Source organism: Vigna umbellata, chromosome 4 (genome assembly GCF_029865625.1).
Source record: "Vigna umbellata cultivar VRB3 chromosome 4, Vumbellata_1.0, whole genome shotgun sequence".
Classification (NCBI taxonomy): domain Eukaryota; kingdom Viridiplantae; phylum Streptophyta; class Magnoliopsida; order Fabales; family Fabaceae; genus Vigna; species Vigna umbellata.
The window spans coordinates 28,740,426-28,761,042 of NC_142168.1; the positions used below are offsets into that span (position 1 = coordinate 28,740,426).

Sequence of the window (20,617 nt, forward strand, 5' to 3'; positions counted from 1 at the left end):
TTAATTATTACATAATATTTTAAAAAATAAAAATATTTTATCTTTATTTCAAATTTTCATCCTACAATTTGATAATAATTCTATGGATAACTTCAATTTTATAGCAAAAATATAGACTTGGCAGTTAGTTTCGGCTCAACCTAGTTGTAATTCGCATAGGGCTTTTGCTTCCTGTAACCTAATATTGTATTGGGGCTTATTAATATTTAAATTTAAATCTAGATACATTGTAATGGCAAATAACATTGGCAAGGAGGATCCCGTGTAGTATAAAAGGTTATAAAACTTCAATATATTATTAAAGAAAAGGAGTCTTACTTTCATCTACTTTATAGAAATAGTAAAAATATAGCTTATAAGTTAGTTCCAAAAAAATCTTTTTATTTTGACATTTCAAAAATTATATTTTTTTCCTTGTGAAAATAAATACTAGAATTGATGATGATTGATTGTAGTCATGGAGAAAATATTTTAAAAGTAACGTAGAACGAAGTTATAATTTTTGTTTATTGAAATAGTTAAAATTTTGGAGATTTGAATAACATAATCGTATGGAAGACAAAGAGAGAATATCAAGAACAAAACCTATCCCTTCTTAAATTATACTTTTGAGCTTAAATTATATTTTTGGGTAATCGTAATCTTCTCCACATTCCTGCCTCTTTCGATGATTCTCACTGGTCAATTTGTCTGCCCATTTCCTCAATTAGGTCATGCGTTTCAACTATCCCACCTTGACTAACCTTTACAAGAGATTTTTCAACTAACACCCCAGTATGATGTTTCATGCGGTCATCATAGAGAATATCGAGCATATATAATCTCAATCTTCGTCAATTTATATCCTTTGTGTATAGGAATAAACTTAATAATTTAAAAGTTATCAAATAATTTATTAAGAGTGACAGTGATTATTGAATTGTGAAAGGAAGAGTGAGGAAGTTATTCTGTTATGTTTTATAGTCGTGTTATTTGTAATAATTAGGAACAATATGTTCCGTAGATGAAAGGTCTAATATTAGTCCTATGAATTGTAAGACTTATGTATTGAAAGTGTTGAATTCAGAAAATTCTAAGAGTGTTTCCTAACAAACTATTAGATTTATTCAGTTTATCAAGATCATTAATGTTCTGAGCATGCGTAATATGGTTTTCAGAATCCACATTATCATTTAAGTTGTTACTCTTATGAAAAACAAGATCAAAATCATGTCACCTCATATGATTTAAGTATTTAGTTCTGTATCTCATCCAAATATGTAACCTCCTACCTCATATGCACTTCAAACAGATTATCATTCACATGCATCGATTAATTCAATTTCATAGCAGAAAGATATATACGATCCATATTTATCATCACTCTTCTCTTGTTCCTAGAAAGAGAAATGTATATAATTTGTCATTCATGATGAATAACAATCCATTTTCTAACATGGTATCAGAACACAAGATGTAACTGTCCTGAGAAACAAAAATCGAGTCTTTGACGACAATGTAAGAGAAATATCGATTGGTGATACTCAGGTTGTGTTGCTCCTTAGGCTTGTAAACACAACAAAAAAGAAGAAGCAAGAAAACAATAGAAAAGACCCTATCAATGTCAACATTAAACCTATGCTGTTTAAGGAGTGGTTTTGTGATTGGAAAGTGTTGAGATGATTGTCTTCTTTATTGTTGGAATAAGGATCATCATATCGAATGTCCTCCATGCTCCTGTTTTCCTCTTTCACCACATGAATTCCTGTTGCCTTAATGACGGAGGTATCAAACAAACCTTCATAGGTAACCTCCACTTGCTTCCATTCCTTTTCAGACACTCCCAGAAGATCATCTTCGAAATTTAACTCTTCTATATCAAAGAGATGTGTATAATCCAATTCCAAAATCTTCACTTCTTTATTCATATGAAAAAGAGACTTTCTAATTTTGCCATCGATGTACACCATGGGTATAGCCAAGTCGAAAGGGCCCAGCACAGGTGCAATAAGAAGAGAAAGAACTTTGGCAGGGAATTTATTTCGAAACCAGAAAGAGATTGAAGGTCCCTTGCTTTGTTTTCCCAACCACTCTGGAACACTTCCCCCTGGAAAGATAAACACTGTCCCTCCAGCCTCGTGAAGTTTCTGCTAGTCACAGTTCATCAACAATTCATCAAATGAACTATCTGCTATCAAAACAAATTAATCAAAAACAATACAAAACCTGGTTTAACAACACCCTTGATCCCGAGGAAGTCAATGATATACAGTTTTTTGCCTTGAAATGTTTTAAGTTTAGTGGAATCCCTCTGATTTCCCGAAGAAGTCTGCAATCACTCACATCAAGAACATGCAGGTTGTGAAATTCTTTGATGCATTCGGGAAGGAATGTGATATCACTTTCCTGTAGCCATAAATAACTCACTTGAGCCAACTGCAAGAAACCTGCTGAAAGAAAATCATCATTAAGGTTGCAAGAGAGAGCAATAAAGTCATCTAGTTTTGAAGATACGATTGAGCTCACTTGTCCATCACCCTCTTCTGATTTTGCCCATTCCCACCCCTTGCAATTATAAACTTTAAAATCAGACAGTTCAGGCGTCATGAAAATGCTACTTAACCGAACGAAATCACATCTCACTAGTAAATTTTTGAGTCCCGTGAGATTTTGAAATGAAATTGGCAACTCTTTTATGGCAAGTTTAACCAGTTCAAGTCTCTTTATGTTTCCCATATTTCCTAATATTTCTGGAAAATTCTCAAGACTGGAACAATATGAAAGTTCCAGTCTTTCAAGAGAGGTCAAGTGAAGAGGTGGAAAACTCGTAAGGCTGGAGCAACCTTCTGCACTCAATATTTTAAGTTTAGTCATAAAACCTACTGAGTTGTGAACTACAGTTAAACTCTCACACCATTCAAAAGAAAGTTTCTCCAAATTTTGGAGATCGGAAACGTCTGGTATCTGTGTTAAAAGTTTGCAGTCGTCAAAATTCAAGCTGGTTAGATTCTCGAACTTCTGCAAAGAAAATAATAAGGGAAATGAAATAAGAATCAAATGGATAAATTTAAAGTGCATTTATCACTTTATACAAGATGAGGAAAATATACTCTTTAAACTTACCTTCGATGAGGCATGGAACCCAAAAGACGCAAAGCAACTGTCAGGTAATTTGCATATGACAAGTTTGTTGGCATGAAAATTAGATGGTAAACAATTTGAAGGATATCGATGCCATCCCAGTACTTTCAAACTTTCTGGAAAATAATTGGGAACTTTGGAAAATTTAACATTTCTATTTATAAGTATTTTAAGGTTTTCCATCTCCATGAAGGTGTTTTCATCACATTCTATTGTTTCTTCATTCTCAGAAATGGAGAAATCCAGACATATGATTTCAATTTTACCTGTTCCCTGTTATTGCAAAAAGGCACGAATCAACCACAGCATAAGTGTAAGACATCAATAAAGAGAAGTTTAAGAACTAACATAAACAGAAAAATATAGAAATTGTGCAAAAATAAATAACTATGATGTGAACTATGACAGACAAAAGACTGAATCAAGATAAGAAAACAAATCAATCATTGGTGAAGCTCACTTATATACCATTTTGTATTTTAAAACTTGGATTATATCTGTAGGCAACCATAATCTCCTGCGATTCCCTGGCTCTTTTGCTGATTCTTTCTGGTCAATTTTTCTACCCATGTTCTCAATCAGGTCGTGCATTTCGACTGTACTAAGCAGACTAACCTTTATGAGAGATTTTTCAACCAACACACCAATATGATGTTTCATGCATTCATCATAGAGAGCTCCAAGAATATCTTCTACCTCTCTCAATGCATATCCTTTGAAGCAACAAGCAATGTCAAGAAAAACAACCTTCTCTTCTTCCTCCAAAGCTTCATAGCTTACTTTAAGTATCTCTAGGATTTCTTTCTTAGGAATTCTCTTATACTGTCTGGTAGCAGATTCCCACTCTTTCACACTTTTTCCAAAAAGGTTGGAACCTATTACTTCTAAAGCCAATGGAAGACCAGAAGCATAAGTTACCACACGATTCAAGATTAACTCATAATCTAGATCAGCTTTCTCCTTTTTGAAAGCTTTCAATGTAAGCAACCGAAGAGCATCGTTCTCATTCAATTCCCTCACCTCATATGTTCTTGTAACTTGATGAGTTGCCAACAATTGTTTATCCCGAGTTGTAATGATGATTCTGCTTCCGGGGCCAAACCAGTCACATCCTCCAGCAAGTGCTCGTAACTGTCCGAGATTGTCAACATCATCTAGAATCAGGAGAATCTTTTTCCTCTTGAGCCTACACTTTATCATTGAAATTCCTTGTTGCTTACTTGTTAAGTTAATGTCCTCCTGTCCTAATACTTGTGATATAAGGATGCTTTGGAGGTGTTCTAACCCATGTTTGTTTGATTTTTCTCTCACGTTTTCAAGAAAACACAAACTATCAAAATTCTCAGCAATTAAACCATTATAAACAGCTCGAGCAAGTGTTGATTTTCCTACACCTCCCATTCCGTGGATGCCAATCATGTGGACACCATCATAACATCCAGCCTCTAAGAGCTTCCTAACTTCTAGTACTCGTGAATCTAGTCCAACTGGGTAATCTGGAACATGTAAACAACAACCACGACCAATCTCGCTACAGACCCACTCAACAATGCTCCCAATAAATTTGTATTCATATTCAATTCTGTTTCAAACAAAAAAGGTTTTAACAAGTTTGTATCCATGTAATCCAATAATGAACCAATAACATATGAAAACAATATACTTAACAAATAACAAATATTGTTAGGATAAACTCTAACAATGACTTTGATATCTTGTTAAGTCACATCGAAGTATATACATTTCATACATGAAACTAGACATTATTAGATAGTTCCATCGGAATTAAAATGATATGTTCAATAAACACAAATTTCGCTAAGACAGGTTATAATTCATACCATGTTAAAAAAATTCTCACAAATCCAACTTTAAAAGTGAGATTTACAGATACTTATATATTTTAAATTCACATTATCTCTAGTTCAACAACAAAAATTATGAAGTAAACTATTGGTAATGTGGCGTACCCATCTTTGAAATGATAACCAGACAAGTCAGCTACTTGACGCAGAGTCATCTTCCATTTCTGCAACTTCTCCTTCTTATCTTTGAACCTTTTCTGGTGCTTAGTCAATGCTTCTCCATAACTCCCTTTCTGGTGTCTCACATCTGAAGGGTCCACCTTATAAAATACTGGTATAACTAGTAGACCTTTATTCTTGCAGTCAAGGATGGCTTCAAGTTCATCTAAGCAGAACGAGGAAGAAGCATAGTTTTCAGAGAGCACAGTGATGGCAATCCTAGACTCTTGAATTGCCTTCATAAGTGCAGGTTTTATTTCTTCTCCCCTCTCAAGCTTGTCATCATCAATGAAAGTGTGAATTCCCTTGTCACGAAGAGCTTTGTAAAGATTGCCAGTGAAACCATAGCGCGTGTCTTCTCCTCTAAAGCTGATAAACACATCATAGGTGAATGTCGGGGAGGTTATTGTCGGCATTAAATGAGAGCTTAGAGTGTATATGGAATTAATCTTTGAATAAATATGAAATTTATATAAGCACTGAAGTGTAGAGTTAAATAAAAAAATAAAAGAACTTGCAGGCGGCGTCTCCCGTGATCTTCGATTAATGTAGTAAAAAAGAAAAGAAAAAGGAACATGCGTTCATACATATCTTTGTACTAGATGTCAGTGTTAAAATAAGTATTTACTTTTAAATTCTTATTCTAGAATGTTTTTTCTCATTAAAAATTATTTTTGCTAAAAGTATTAATCTTTTAAAAGTCGAGTTTATTCTAAAATCTTCTGAAAAATGGAACATTGGTTTTATATCGAACAAGCGTGTTTAAGTGGCTTCTAAATTTAGCTGAGAGAAAAACAAAAGACATGTTCTATTCTCGTTCTCTCATGTTAATAGACAGAAGTGCTATTGTTTAGTCCCTTAAATTAAAATGAGTAAAGATGGTGAGGAAGAAGATAAGTTACGTAGATGGCTTGTTTTGTCTCCAAATTCAAACCTGAATGATGACATTGAGAAAATGTTACCAAACATATTGAAAATACCACAGCAGTGTTAATTATTACAGGAATGAACTTTATAGAAAATTCTCTTTTTCTCCTCTCTTTACTGTCAAAAGTCAACACCGTGCATAACTCCTACTCTACTTTACGAGACAGGTCTTCATCAAATTTCAAGTTCTTAGAAATTTCCCATAATAAAGTGTACACACAATTATTTAGAATAATTGACAGATCTGTTTAAGTTTACACATCATAGAGTATAAATTTATTATAAAGTACAATAAAGTGTATATATATATATATAAACAGATCTGTTCTATCAAATAATGAACTATTTTTCTTAGCCATGATGAGCAATTTGGTCTTATAAATAGAAAGGAAGGAAGTGTTGCTGTAATTTAATTAGATTTAATGATGCTGATATAAATTGTGTCCAAATAGAGTTCAGGTATTAGAAATATGGATGAAACTTTTTACAGCCATATTTGAACTGATTGTTATATCAGAAAAATGTTTATTGATATGATTCAGTTTTGCATATCTGTAATCTGTATTATATTCCCATTTGTATTCAACCGATTATATCAATGCAGGACACTCTTTGCTTTAATTAAAAGAAATTTACTTTGTTAAATGATTGTTTCAAGAAAAAAGGACTGAAAGATTAAACATGTCAATTATGAGGAAAAACAAGTTCAGTGCTCATAAAAAAATAAACTACGAGTTTTTTTATGAAACAAGTATAGTAGAAATTGCACTTACCTCTATCGAGTTTTAAGCGATATATTTTTTTCTTGTTCTTTTTTATGTTTTGAAAATTAAACCAATCATTTGTTGATTTTATCACGTACATGGACAAATATCCTCCACCCCTTGCATCTATAAACAATAAAATTAGACAATGCACACAGTCCCCGTATAACTGGAGTCCAGTAAGATTTAGAAATGAAACTGGCAAATCTTTTATGGAAAAGTTTCTTTAAAAGAAGTGTTAGAAAACTAGATGAATAAACTAAAAGACAACAAGGTATAGGTATGGATAAAAAGAGGTTAATCAAGTAAAACAATTTTTATAACAAATAATAATAATTATAAGATCATGTAAATGATAGGGAAGATTAGTTTGACTTGATTATTTGTTAGAAATTCACAAATTTATGACAGACTTAAAACATAATTAAGTATTATTATTATTATTATTATCAATATTATTATTATTATTATTATTATTATTATTATTATTATTATGATACAGTTCAACACAAATATAAAGCTTGTGAATTTTAGTATATTTAAAATGTGTATTAGGTAAGTATTTTTTTACTCATAAATATTTAATATGTGTTGTTATTATTATAATAATTAGAAATTAGAAAAAAAACTCTAACAAAGCTTGAAAGTTTTAAAATGCCTATATTCATGAACATACATACATGATCAAGCTCAAAATGGAACAAGTTGGATTTGTACAATCAGAGCTATCATTATTAAATGGTTTGGGTGTATATATATATATATATATATATATATATATATATATATATATATATATATATATATATAATAAAAATGGAAATATCCCAGTCATACCCTAGTTGGATTGGTGCTGAGGCTGGTAAATAAAGTAAAAAATAAAAGCAAGAAAAGAAAAAGAAAAAGGCCTATGAAAAATTTGCACGTGAAGAAACCTATGGTTCTTAACAAGTGGTTTTCTGATTGAGAAGAGTTGAGATCTTTGTCTAATTTGTTGTTGGTACAAGGATCATCAAACCGAATGTCTTCGCTGTTTCCCTCTTTGAATATATGAATTCCTGTTGCTCTAACAATTGAGGTCTCTATGACACCTTCGTATGTAACCTTCACATGTTTCCATTCCTTTTCTAAAGGTAGTTCAAACAAATTACTATACATAGGTATCGTTTGTAGATCAAAGAGGTATGAGTGATCGAATTCAATCATCCTCTCTATTTTCTTGAAATAAAACGGTCTTGGTTGAACTTTCCCATTAATGAACACCATAGGTCTAATCAAACTAAACCCATCTTCATCATCACCCACAGGTGCAATAAGAAGAGAAAGAACTCTGGCAGGAAACTTGTTACGAAACCAGAAAGAACATGAAGGTCCACTGCTCTTCAGATCAAACCACTCTGGAAAACTTGCTCCTGGAAACCAGAACTCAGTTTTTCTAGCTTCATGCAGTTCCTGTTAGTCATCCATAATTCATAAAGAACTCATTAGCTTACCAACATTAAGAGCACTATGTATTATCAATCACAAAATTCAAAAGCAAGACAAAACCTTATTTAGCAACATGCTTAAGCTGGAGGAAGTCAAGGATATACAGTTTATTGCCTTGAAATGTTCTAATTTTGGTGGAAACCCTCTGATTTCCTCAAGATGTTTGCAATGACTCACATCAAGAGCCCAGAGGTTGTGAAATTCTTTGATGCATTCAGGAAGGTGTTTGAAATTATTGTCCCGTAGAAATAAACAACGCACATGTGCCAACCGCATCAAACCTCCTGAAAAGAAATCATCATCCAGGTTGCAAGACCAGGCGGCAAACCATTCTACCTTTGAAGGAACCATTGAGCCAAAGTTATCTTCAGCATCTTCTGATTTTACCCATTGCCACCCCCTGCAATTAGTAACACTAAAACGAAACAATTTAGGCATCGTGGCAATGCTACTTGAAAAGTGAACATTTTCACATGACAAGGATAACTCTTCGAGTCCATCAAGATTTTGAAACGACAGTGGCAATTCTTTAATGGGAAGATCTTGCAATTGAAGTACCCTTATGTTTCCCATCTTTCCTAGTATTTCTGGAAATTTCTCAAGACTGAAACAAAATGAAAGTTCTAGTCTTTCAAGAGTAGGCAAGTTGAGAGGTGGAAAACTCATAAGCTTGATGCATCCTTCCGCATTCAATATTTTCAGTTTATTCATAAAACCAACTGAGTCGTGAACTTCAACTAAACTCTCACAGCCTTTAAATGAAACTTCCTCCAAATTTCCGAGATCAGACATATCGGGTGTCTGTGTTAAAAATATGCACCAGTCAAAATTCAAGACAGTTAGATTTTCGAACTTCTGCAAAGAAAATAAAGAGAAAAAAAGTTAAGATATTTATGTTGTTTTTAATAATTTACAAGATGAGGAAAACATTTTTCAAGCTTACCTTTGATGATCCAAGGAATCCAAATGACGTAAAATGACTGTGAAGTAACTTGCACGTCACAAGTTTGTTCGGATCAAAATTTGATGGTAAACAATTTGAAGGGTATCCATGCCACTCCAATACTCTCAAACTTTCCGGAAAATATTGGGACCTTTGGAAAATTTACCATTTCTAATGATCAGTATTTTAAGGTTTTTCATCCTTATGAAGGCGTTGGTATTCCATTCTAGCGTCTCTTCTTTCTCAGATATAGACAAATCCAGGCATATGATTTCAGTTTCTCTAGTTCCCTGTTAATGCAAAACTCACATTCACGAATCAAAAAAATTCACGTGTTAAGAGAACTGGGAAATTGTTAAGAGAAAAAAATTATTATGATGTGAACAGATGATATAAAAATATTAAATCAAGTTAAGAAAGCATATCAGTGGTCGAAGAAGCTTACTTACCTTGTTGTCTTTTAACACATGAATGATATCTTTCCCTAACCATAATCTCCTGCGCTTCCCTGGCTCTGTGGGCGACTTTTGCAGGTCAATTTGTCTACCCATGTCCTCAATCAAGTCGTGCATTTCAATTACATCAAACCATCCACGCCCAACCTTTATGAGAGATTTTTCCACCAACACTCCAATATGATGTTTCATGTTGTTATCATAAAGAACACCAAGTATACGTTCAACTTCTTTCAAACTACTTCCTTTGAAGCAACAGGCGATGTCAAGAAAGACATATTTTTCTTCTTTCCCCAAAGCATCAAAACTTACTTTAAGTATCTCTAGAATTTGACCGTTAGGAATTCTTTTGTAATGTTCAATCGCAGACTCCCATTCTTCTACACTTTTTCCAACCAAGTTGGAACCTATTACTTCTATAGCCAATGGAAGACCAGAAGCATAAGTTACTACACGTTTCAACACGTCCTCGTATCTTGGATCAACTTTTTCCCTTTTGAAAGCATTCCATACAAGCAATTGAAGAGAATCATTCTTATTCAATTCCTTCACCACATAAGTTCTTTCAATCTCATGAGATTTTAGCAGCTGTTTGTCTCGAGTGGTAATGATAACCCTGCTGCCGGGACCAAACCAATCAGATCTTCCAGCAAATGCTTGTAACTGCTTTCTGTTGTCAACATCATCTAGAATCAAGAGAACTTTCTTTCTACGAAGTCTTTGCTGTATCACTGAAATTCCTCTTTGCACACTTGCTAAGTTGATGTCCTTCTCCCCAAGTATTTCTGAAAGAAGGACGGTCTGGAGGTGTTTTAACCCATGTTTATTTGATTCTTCTCTTACATTATGAAGAAAACATGAACTATCAAAATCATCAGCAATCAAATTATAAACTGCTAGAGAAAGTGTTGTTTTTCCTAACCCACCCATTCCATGGATCCCTATCATGTGGACAACATCATCCGATCCAACATCCAAAAGTTTCTTGACTTTCAGCACCTGTGACAGTAGGCCAACTGGGTAATCCGCAACATGTAAACGAGCATGATTAATCACCCTAGAAACCCGTTCAACAATTCTCCCAATAAACTCGTACTGGTATGCATCCCTGTTCCAAACATTAAAGTTTAATTAAGTTAAACTAGAAGCATTGTATCCATGTCTTGATACGTAGACTAATTTTCAATAAAATAAAAAGATTGGTAAGGTGGGTACCCATCTTTGAAATGATAGCCAGAGAAGTCAGCAACTTGATGCAGGGCCATCTTCCATTTATGTAACTTCTCCTTCTGCCCTTTGAACCTCTTTTGATGCTTAGCCAATGCTTCTTGATAGCTATCTTTCTGATGTCTGACATTAGAAGGATCCACCTTATAAAACACTGGTATAACCAACAACCCTTTACTCTGGCAGTGAAGGATGGTTGCAAGTTCATCCAAGCAGAAGGAGGAAGAAGCATAGTTGTGAGAGAGCACAATGATGGCAATCCTAGACTCTTCAATTGCTTTCTGAAGTGCTGGTGTGATTTCCTCTCCGCTTTGAAGTTTGTCATCATCCATGAAAGTGTGAAGTCCCCTGTCACAGAGAGCTTTGTAGAGATTACCAGTGAAACCATAACGAGTGTCTTCCCCTCTAAAGCTGAGGAACACATCGTATGTGAATCTACGGAAACTTGGAGTTGCCATTAGAACGAAGTCTGGAGTGATAATTGTTAGCGTGTTGGGACTGTAAATGGAATCAAGCTTTAAATAAACCTGAAATTCCAAGAGTGAAATGTAGGTAATGCAGAGTCAAGTGATTTGGAAATTCCTGTAGAAAATATCGTCAGTTTCGGTCTTCCTGGTTTCTCACTTGGTCAATGCAAACAATAGCCACACAGTAGATAAAAGACAAGACATAGATATGGAGAAAAAGAGATTAGAGTCAAACACAATAGATAAATGAAAGAAAACTAAAAGAGTCCGGATTGAGACATTCAAGGCTGGATTGAGACACTCAAGGCTGTCCTTAGAGAAAAAATGTCTTGGGGGCAAGACACAGTATAATGTGTTCCTCTCCCAAGAAGAAGGCATAACACTTCAATAGGGTTATTTATAGGTAAAAGAGAGATATTTATAGGTAGAAGAGAGATATTTAAGATTCAATTATAATTAATATAAAAAAAACAATAATTTGTAATTAATAAAATAAATGTGAAAACGGTTTATACATAAATAACATTTACCTCTAAAATTAATATTGTATAAAAACATTATTAAAAGTAATATTCTATCTTAATTTAATTATATTTTTATAAATTATACTAATATACTTCTAAGAGGATATTTCTAAGTCCAAATGTTTCCCATCTTTCTTAATAATTCTGGAAATTTCTCAAGACTGAAACAAAAGAAAGTTCAAGAATTTCAGGACAGGGCAAGTTGAGAGTGGAAATCTCCTAAGCTTCTCGCAGCCTTCAGCACTTAATATTTAAGTTTGGTCAGAAAATCAACTGAATCGTGAACTGTAACCCTTTAAATGAAAGTTTCTCCAAATTTTGGACATATGATAAGTCAGGTACTCCTATTAAAAGTTTGCAGTCGTCAAAATTCAAGATGGTTAGATCTTATAACTCTTTCAATATTTAAAACTATGACGATGTTTATAATTAATTAAAACAAATTTAAACGGTGAAATAGGACTAAGTTGATTTTAAAAGATGTCATTTTATAAAATAGTTAATCATTTTAAAATAAACGTTTTTTTTAATGTCAGAATTTTAAACAAGAAAAAAAAAGAATAGTATCATACACAATTTTTAACATAATTATCAAGTAAAAAAATATTCATAATAAAATTATATCCTAGAAGAAAATTTAATAAAGCAGTACTCCATTTTCAAGAATGAATGAATGTTCGAATATTTTAATATTAAAAATTTAAAGTATAACTAAAAGTTTTATGAGATGAGTTTCATTATTTTTAATCATATCATTTTTTTAAAAATAATTTTTTTGGAGCTTTTGTTTTTCTATAGTTGTTTTACCTACTGGGTGAAAATATCATAGGTGTTAAAGGGATCATTATAGCAAGACCTTTTAGTTTAGCCGAGTAGTTATTGCAAAAGAGTGAGTTAGTTTATATTTTTTTTCTCTAACTTTCATGTTTTTCACACTGTATGTGTCATTTAAGTTTTTTTTTAGATTCTCTGTTGATTAGTGGTTCTAATCGTGTACCCTGATCATGTTTCCGTAATTTGTAAGTACAGATAAAATTCTTTGAGTCGAGGAAGTGGTTTTAGGTTCATTTAGGATCGTTTGATCATTTAATCGATAAGGGAAGCTAATTTTGGTTGTTTTTATAGAATGTAGAAATTGATAATCTGTTTTGATGTGTTTGTATGGTGTGAAATTCTTATCAAATTGTTTGAATGAGTGGTTGATGAAACCTAATTATATATGACAGTTTAGGTAAGTTAAAATTTGAGGAAATGTAGATTTTGATAATTGATGGTGTGATATTTATATGATTGGTAGTGTGTGACTGTTATGTACTTATTCCAGGATGAATTGGAAGTGGCATTAAATGAAAAACTGTTGTAAGGTAGATATTAGTGAAAGAGGAGGTTATTGTACTGTTTTGTGGTCCAATTTAGGGGTACCAGTAGGCCAATTTCTAGAGCAACGAGTTTGGAGTGGTATCTGAAGTTTGGTAAGTGGTTTAAGGTCATTTATAACTTGTTTAAGTTCTTAGATGGCTAAAATGTGATGTGAAGTTGAGAGATAAGAACTGGACTCATTTTGGGTTAAATTAAGGGGGTTTTGATAAGTGAAATCTTTTGCTAAAATAATTTAAAAAATAAAAAATTATTTTTTCTAAAAGCATTAATCTCCTTTGAAAACCGAGTTTATTCTAAAATGTTATGAAAAAGGAATCAACATTGGTTTTATATTGAACAAGCGAGAAGCGAGTTTAAGTGGCTTCTAAATTAGCTGAGAGAAAAAACAAAAGACATGTTCTATTCTCGTTCTCTCATTTTAATAGACAGAAGTGCTATTTCAATATTTGTTTTTAGTCCCCTAAACTAAAATGAGTAAAAATGGTGAGGAAGGAGAAAAGTTATGTAGATAACTTGTTTGGTCTCGAAAATCAAACCTGAATTATGAGATTAAGAAAATGTTACCAAACATATTGGAAATATCCATCAGTGTTAATTATTACAGGAATGAACTTTATAGAAAATTCTCTTTTTTTTTCTCTCTTTTCCCTCAAAATTCAACACTATGCATAACCCCTACTCTACGTTACGAGACAGGTCTTCGTCAAGTTTCATGTTCTTATAAATTTCCCATAATAAATGTTAGCGTGTTGGGACGGTAAATGGAAAATATCTGTCTTCTTCTTTCTCATTTGTTTCATTATATTGGTCAATGTAAACAATAGCGACACAATTATTTAGAATAATTGACAGATGTGTTTAAATTTACACATAATAAAGTATAAATTTATTATAAAGTATATATATAAACAGATCTGTTACTATCAAATAATGAACCATTTTTCCTTGCCATGATGGGTAATTTGGTCTTATAAATAGAAAGAAGGAAGTGTTGCTGTAATTTAATTAGATTTAAGATGCTGATGAAAATTATGAATAGAGGTCAGGTATTACAAATGTGGATGAAACTTTTTACAGCCATATTTGACCTGATTGTTATATCATAAAAATGTTTATTGATCACCCTGGATTTATGGTTCAGCTTTGCATATCTGTAATCCGTATTATATTATTCAACCGATTGTATCAATGCAAATACCCTCTTTGCTTTAATTAAAAGAAATTTACTTTGTTAAATGATTGTTTCAAGAAAAAAATGACTGGAAGATTGAAGAACATGTCAATTATGAGAAAAAACAAGTTCAATATGTTGTTTGTTTGAGTGATGTAACATCTCTTTTAATAATTTTTAATAATGTAAAATTATTAAATAAGTTATATAAATAATAAAAATTAACAATGAAGTGAGTTAGAAATATAACTACTATATTACTGTAATCTATAAAGCATATGTTGAGTATAATAAGTTTTATATATATATATATATATATATATATATATATATATATATATATAGTAACAAAAAGTTGAAATTTTCAAAAGAACAAAGTTTATATATGATAGAACAAAACATAACTATGTTGTTTCAGTTCCTTCACCTTATACCAGATCAATTGAAATCTATTCATCTGGTCACACCATTAAACTAACCATCACAAACCTGAAAAAACAAAAAAGAAATAATAACAACCTAATGTACCAAAATAGTTTTCAAAAATAAACATAAAAATAACCATCATACATATAATTTTATAATTTTATAATTTCGTAATTTCATAAGTTTATAATTTCATAATCTCATAATCTTATAATGTTATAATTTTACTCTTAAATTATGGTTGCACGTTCATCAGGCAAATGGAGGAAGAAGCATAACGATGACAATCCTATACTCTTCCATTGCTTTCTGAAGTGCTGTTGTGATTTTCTCCCCGCTTTGAAGTTTATCGTAATCGATGAAAGTGTGAACTTTCCTTGTTACAGAGAGCTTGGTAGAGATTACCAGTGAAACTTTATAGAAAATTATCTTTGTTTCCTCTCTTTTCTTTCAAAAATCAACACTATGTATAATATCTATTCTAAGTTAAGATATGCATTACCCCTATTATACGTTACAAGAAAGGTCTTCATCAAGTTTCAAGTTCTTAGAAATTTCCCATAATAAATGTTAGCGTGTTGGAACTGTAAATGAAAAATATCTGTCTCGGTCTTTCTGATTTGCCTCATTATATTGGTCAATGCAAAAAATAGCCACACAATAATTAATTAACATGGTTGGTTAGCTTGATTTTCACCTTTGATAATTCTATACCCAATCCAAAAAAATGAGTTTAAATTGATTTGTTTGATTAAGTTGGGTTGATCTAAGTCATTCATTCCTAATGATCTCAAACTATTGTTTTTACTGCTTAGTGCACTTTGATAGTTTTTGCAACTACATTTTTTTAATGTAAAATGTTTATTTTTACATTATTCCTTTCGGTTAATTGTGAATTTTTTTTTAGTTTTTCTCAATTTTAATCTTTCTTCTCTTTTTGTCATCTAAAAGCTGATTATATGTTTATTGTTACACTATTTATGATTATATGTTTATTGTTACACACCTTTATTGTCAAAATGTTGTTAACAATGGGTTGTTAACATATCACGGTCCAAACAAAGGAAAAGCCTATGAAAGATTTGCACTTGAAGTAACCTATGGTTCTTAACAAGTGGTTTTGTGATTGAGAAGGGTTGAGATAATTTGTTGCTGGTATAAGGATTATCAAACCGAAAGTCTTCCATGATGCCGTTTTCTTCTTTTTTCCTCTTCTTCCACGATGTCTTCCATGATATAATTAAGGACCATCAAACCGAATGTCTTCCATGTTTTCCTCTTTGAATACATGGATTCCTGTTGCTTTAACTATTGAGGCATCTAAAAAAAAATTACATGTAACCTTCACATGATTCCATTCCTTTTCTAAAGGTTGTTCAAACAAATTACCATGCCTTTGTAGATCAAAGAGGTATGTTTGATCGAATTCAAACATCCTCTCCTCTTTCTTCGTACAGAAGCCTCCGCCTCTTTGAAATTTCCCATTAATGTACACATGTGGTGCAATGAAAGCAAACTTATCTTTATCGGTATGTAGAATTAGAAGACAAAGAACTCTGGTAGGAAACTTATTACGAAACCAGAAAGAACATGAAGGTCCACTGCTCTTGAGATCAAACCACTTTGGAAAACTTGCTCCTGGAAACCTAAACATAGATTTTGTAGTTTCGTATAGTTCCTGTTAGTCATACATAATTCATAAAGAGCTCATTAGCTTACCAACATTAAGAGCACTACCTATTATTAATAAAAAATTCAAAAGCAAGACAAAACCTTATTTAGCAACATGTCTAAGCTGGTGGAAGTCAAACATATACAGTTTTTTGCAATGAAATATTTTAATTTTGGTGGAAGCCCTCTTATTTCCTCAAGATGTTTGCAATGACTCACGTCAAGCTCGTTGAGGTTGTGAAATTCTTTGATGCATTCAGGAAGGTGTTTGAAATTATTGTTCTGTAGAATTAAAGAACGCACTTGTGCCAACTGCATGAAACCTGCTGAAAAGAAGTTATCATCCAGGTTGCAAGAGAGGGCACAAAACGAATCTAACTTTGAAGGAACCATTGAGCCTACGTTATCTTCAGCATCTTCTGATTTTACCCATTGCAACCCCTTGCAATTAGTAACATAAAAATCATACAAGTTAGGCAGTTTGGCAACCAAACTTGGTAAGTGAACATTTTCACATGACAAGGATAACTCTTCGAGTCCAATAAGATTTTGAAACGACAGTGGCAATTCTTTAATGGGAAGGTCGTGCAATTTAAGTTCCATTATGTTTCCCATCTTTCCTAGTATTTCTGGAAATTTCTCAAGATTGGAACAATATGAAAGTTCTAGGCTTTCAAGAGTGGGCAAGTTAAGAGGTGGAAAACTCACAAGCTTGTTGCAACGTTCCGCATGCAATATTTTAAGTTTACTCATAAAACCAATTGAGTCGTGAACTGCAACTAAACTCTCACACCTGTGAAATGAAACTTCCTCCAAATTTCCGAGATCAGACATATCGGGTGTCTGTGTTAAAAATTTGCACCAGTCAAAATTCAAGACAGTTAGATTCTCGAACTTCTGCAAAGAAAATAAAGAGAAAAAAGTTAAGATATTTATGTTGTTTTTAATAATTTACAAGATGAGGAAAACACTCTTTAAGCTTACCTTTGATGAGCCAAGGAATCCAAAATGACTGTTAGGTAACATGCATGTCACAAGTTTGTTCGGATCAAAATTTGATGGTAAACAATTTGAAGGGTATCCATGCCATTCCAGTACTCTCAAACTTTTCGGAAAATAATTGGGACCTTTGGAAAATTTACCATTTCTAATGATAAGTATTTTAAGGTTTTCCATCCTTCTGAAGGCATTGGCATTCCATTCTAGCGTTTCTTCTTTCTCAGATATAGACAAATCCAGGCATATGATTTCAGTTTTGCTAGTTCCCTGTTAATGCAAAACTCACATTCACGAATCCAAAAAATTCAGGTGTTAAGAGAACTTTGCAAATTGTTAAGAGAAAAAAAAAATACTATGATGTGAACAGATGACGTAAAAATACTAAATCAAGATAAGAAAACATATCAGTCAAAGATGAAGCTTATTTACCTCGTTGTGTTTTAAAACATGAAGGATATCTTTCCCTAACCATAATCTCCTGCGCTTCCCTGGCTCTTCGGGTGACTTTTGCCATTCAATATGTCTACCCATGTCCTCAATCAAGTCGTGCATTTGAATTCCATCCCAAACCTTTATGAGAGATTTTTCAACCAACACCCGAATATGATGTTTCATGTTGTTATCATAAAGAATACCAAGTATATGTTCAACTTCTTCCAAACTACTTCCTTTAAAGAAACAGGCGATGTCAAGAAAGACATTTTTTTCTTCTTCCCCCAAAGCATCAAAACTTACTTTAAGTATTTCTAGAATTTGACCGTTAGGAATTCTTTTGTAATGTTCAATCGCAGACTCCCATTCTTCTACACTTTTTCCAACCAAGTTGGAACCTATTACTTCTAAAGCCAATGGAAGACCAGAAGCATAAGTTACTACACGTTTCAACACGTCCTCGTATCTTGGATCAACTTTTTCCCTTTTGAAAGCATTCCATACAAGCAATTGAAGAGAATCATTCTCATTCATTTCCTCCATCTCATAAGTTCTTTCAATCTCATGAGATTTTAGCAGTTGTTCGTCGCGAGTGGTAATGATAACTCTGCTGCCGGGACCAAACCAATCAGATCTTCCAGCAAATGCTTGTAACTGCTTTCTGTTGTCAACATCATCTAGAATCAAGAGAACTTTCTTTTTACCAAGCCTTTGCTGTATCAATGAAATTCCTCTTTGCTCACTTGCTAAGTTGATGTCCTTCTCACCTAGTATTTCTGAAAGAAGGACGGTCTGGAGGTGTTTTAATCCATGTTTATTTGATTCTTCTCTTACATTTTGAAGAAAACATGAACTATCAAAATCATCAGCAATGGAATTATAAACTGCTAGAGAAAGTGTTGTTTTTCCTAACCCACCCATTCCATGGATCCCTATCATGTGGACAACATCATTCGATCCAAGATCCAAAAGTTTCTTGACTTTCAGCACCTGTGACGGTAGGCCAACTGGGTAAGCCGCAACATGTAAAGGAGCACGATTAATCACCCTGGAAACCCGTTCAACAATGCTCCCAATAAACTTGTACTGGTATTCATACCTGTTCCAAACATTAAAGTTTAACTACGCTAAACTAGAAGCATTGTAAACATGTCTTGATAAGTATACTATAATTTTCAATAAAACAAAAAGATTGGGTACCCATCTCCGAGGTGATAGCCAGACAAGTCAGCAACTTGACGCAGAGCCATTTTCCATTTATGTAACTTCTCCTCCTGCGCTTTGAACCTCTTTTGATGCTTAGCCAATGCTTCTTCATAGTTACCTTTCTGATGTCTGACATAAAAAGGATCCACCTTATAAAACACTGGTATAACCAACAGACCTTTACTCTGGCAGTGAAGGATGCTTGCAAGTTCATTCAAGCAGAAGGAGGAAGAAGCATAGTTGTGAGAGAGCACAACGATGGCAATCCTAGACTCTTCAATTGCTTTCAGAAGCACTGGTGTGATTTCCTCCCCGCTTTGAAGTTTGTCATCATCCATGAAAGTGTGAATTCCCCTGTCACAAAGAGCTTTGTAGAGATTACCAGTGAAACCATAACGCGTGTCTTTCCCTCTAAAGCTGAGGAACACATCGTAAGTGAATCTACAGGAACTTGGAGTTGCCATTAGAACAAAGTCTGGAATGATAATTGTTAGCGAGTTAGACTGTAAATGGAATCAAACTTTATATAAACATGAAATTAGAAGAGTGAAATGTAAGGTAATGCAGAATCAAGTGCCAAACAGTAATTATCTGGGTCCTGTTGTAAGTTAAAGCGCGTCAAACTTTTGGAAATTTCCATCAAAAGTCAACATATGCATAACCTCTTCTCTATGTTGGACAGGTCTTCATCAAGTTTTTAGTTCTTAGAAATTTCCCATGATAAAGTGTTTAAATTTACACATAATGAAGCATAAATTTATTATAAAGTATAATTGCTTTCTGAAGTGCTGGTGTGATTTCCTCTCCGCTTTTAGGTTTGTCATCATCCATGAAAGCATAGTTTGTCACAGATAGCTTCGTAGAGATTACCAGTGAAACTTTCCTCTTTCTTTCCTCTATTTTCTCTTAAAAGTCAACACTATGCATAGCCCCTACTCTACGTTACGAGACAAGTCTTCGTCAAGTTTCAAGTTCTAAGAAATTTCCCATTATATTGGTCAATGCAAACAATAGCCACACAATAATGCTACTTATTAACGTTCATTTATAAAGATTATAAATTATATGACATAATTAATTAACATATTTAATCCTGATTTCAAATTTTGATCCAACAATTTGATAATGATTCCATGGATAACTTCAATTTTATAGCAAAACTACAGATTTGGCGGTTGGTTTTGGCTCAACCTAGATGTAATTCACATAGGGGCTTTTGCTTCCTGCACCCTAATATTGTATTGGGGCTTATCCATATTTAAATTTAAATCTAGATACATTGTAATGTCAAATAACATTGGGAAGGAGGGATCCTATGTAATAGAAAAGGGTATAAACTTCAATATATTATTAAAGCAAAGGAGTTTTACTTTCATCTAGTTTATAGAAATAG

General features: G+C 33.0%; 1 protein-coding gene and 2 pseudogenes across 3 annotated transcripts; all 3 read right to left on the reverse strand.

Moving 5' to 3' along the window:
• Positions 1-1,391: 1,391 nt before the first annotated feature.
• On the reverse strand, positions 1,392-5,661 carry LOC148199783 (disease resistance protein Roq1-like). Its single transcript, XM_088113438.1, has 5 exons — positions 5,091-5,661; positions 3,589-4,702; positions 3,103-3,393; positions 2,206-2,997; positions 1,392-2,126 (listed from the first exon to the last, which is right to left on the reverse strand). The coding sequence occupies exons 1-5, from the start codon at positions 5,558-5,560 to the stop codon at positions 1,524-1,526; spliced, it is 3,270 nt and encodes a 1,089-aa protein (XP_087969564.1). The 5' UTR covers positions 5,561-5,661; the 3' UTR covers positions 1,392-1,523.
• Positions 5,662-7,619: 1,958 nt separating this feature from the next.
• Positions 7,620-11,768, reverse strand: LOC148199784 (TMV resistance protein N-like; annotated as a pseudogene). The gene is made up of 5 exons (XR_015786016.1): positions 10,937-11,768; positions 9,716-10,829; positions 9,267-9,556; positions 8,384-9,178; positions 7,620-8,287 (listed from the first exon to the last, which is right to left on the reverse strand). The product of XR_015786016.1 is annotated as a TMV resistance protein N-like (transcript).
• A 4,858-nt stretch (positions 11,769-16,626) lies between these two features.
• LOC148199785 (TMV resistance protein N-like) lies at positions 16,627-19,935 on the reverse strand (annotated as a pseudogene). Its single transcript, XR_015786018.1, has 4 exons — positions 19,219-19,935; positions 18,016-19,117; positions 17,572-17,853; positions 16,627-17,484 (listed from the first exon to the last, which is right to left on the reverse strand). The product of XR_015786018.1 is annotated as a TMV resistance protein N-like (transcript).
• Between the last annotated feature and the right edge of the window lie 682 nt (positions 19,936-20,617).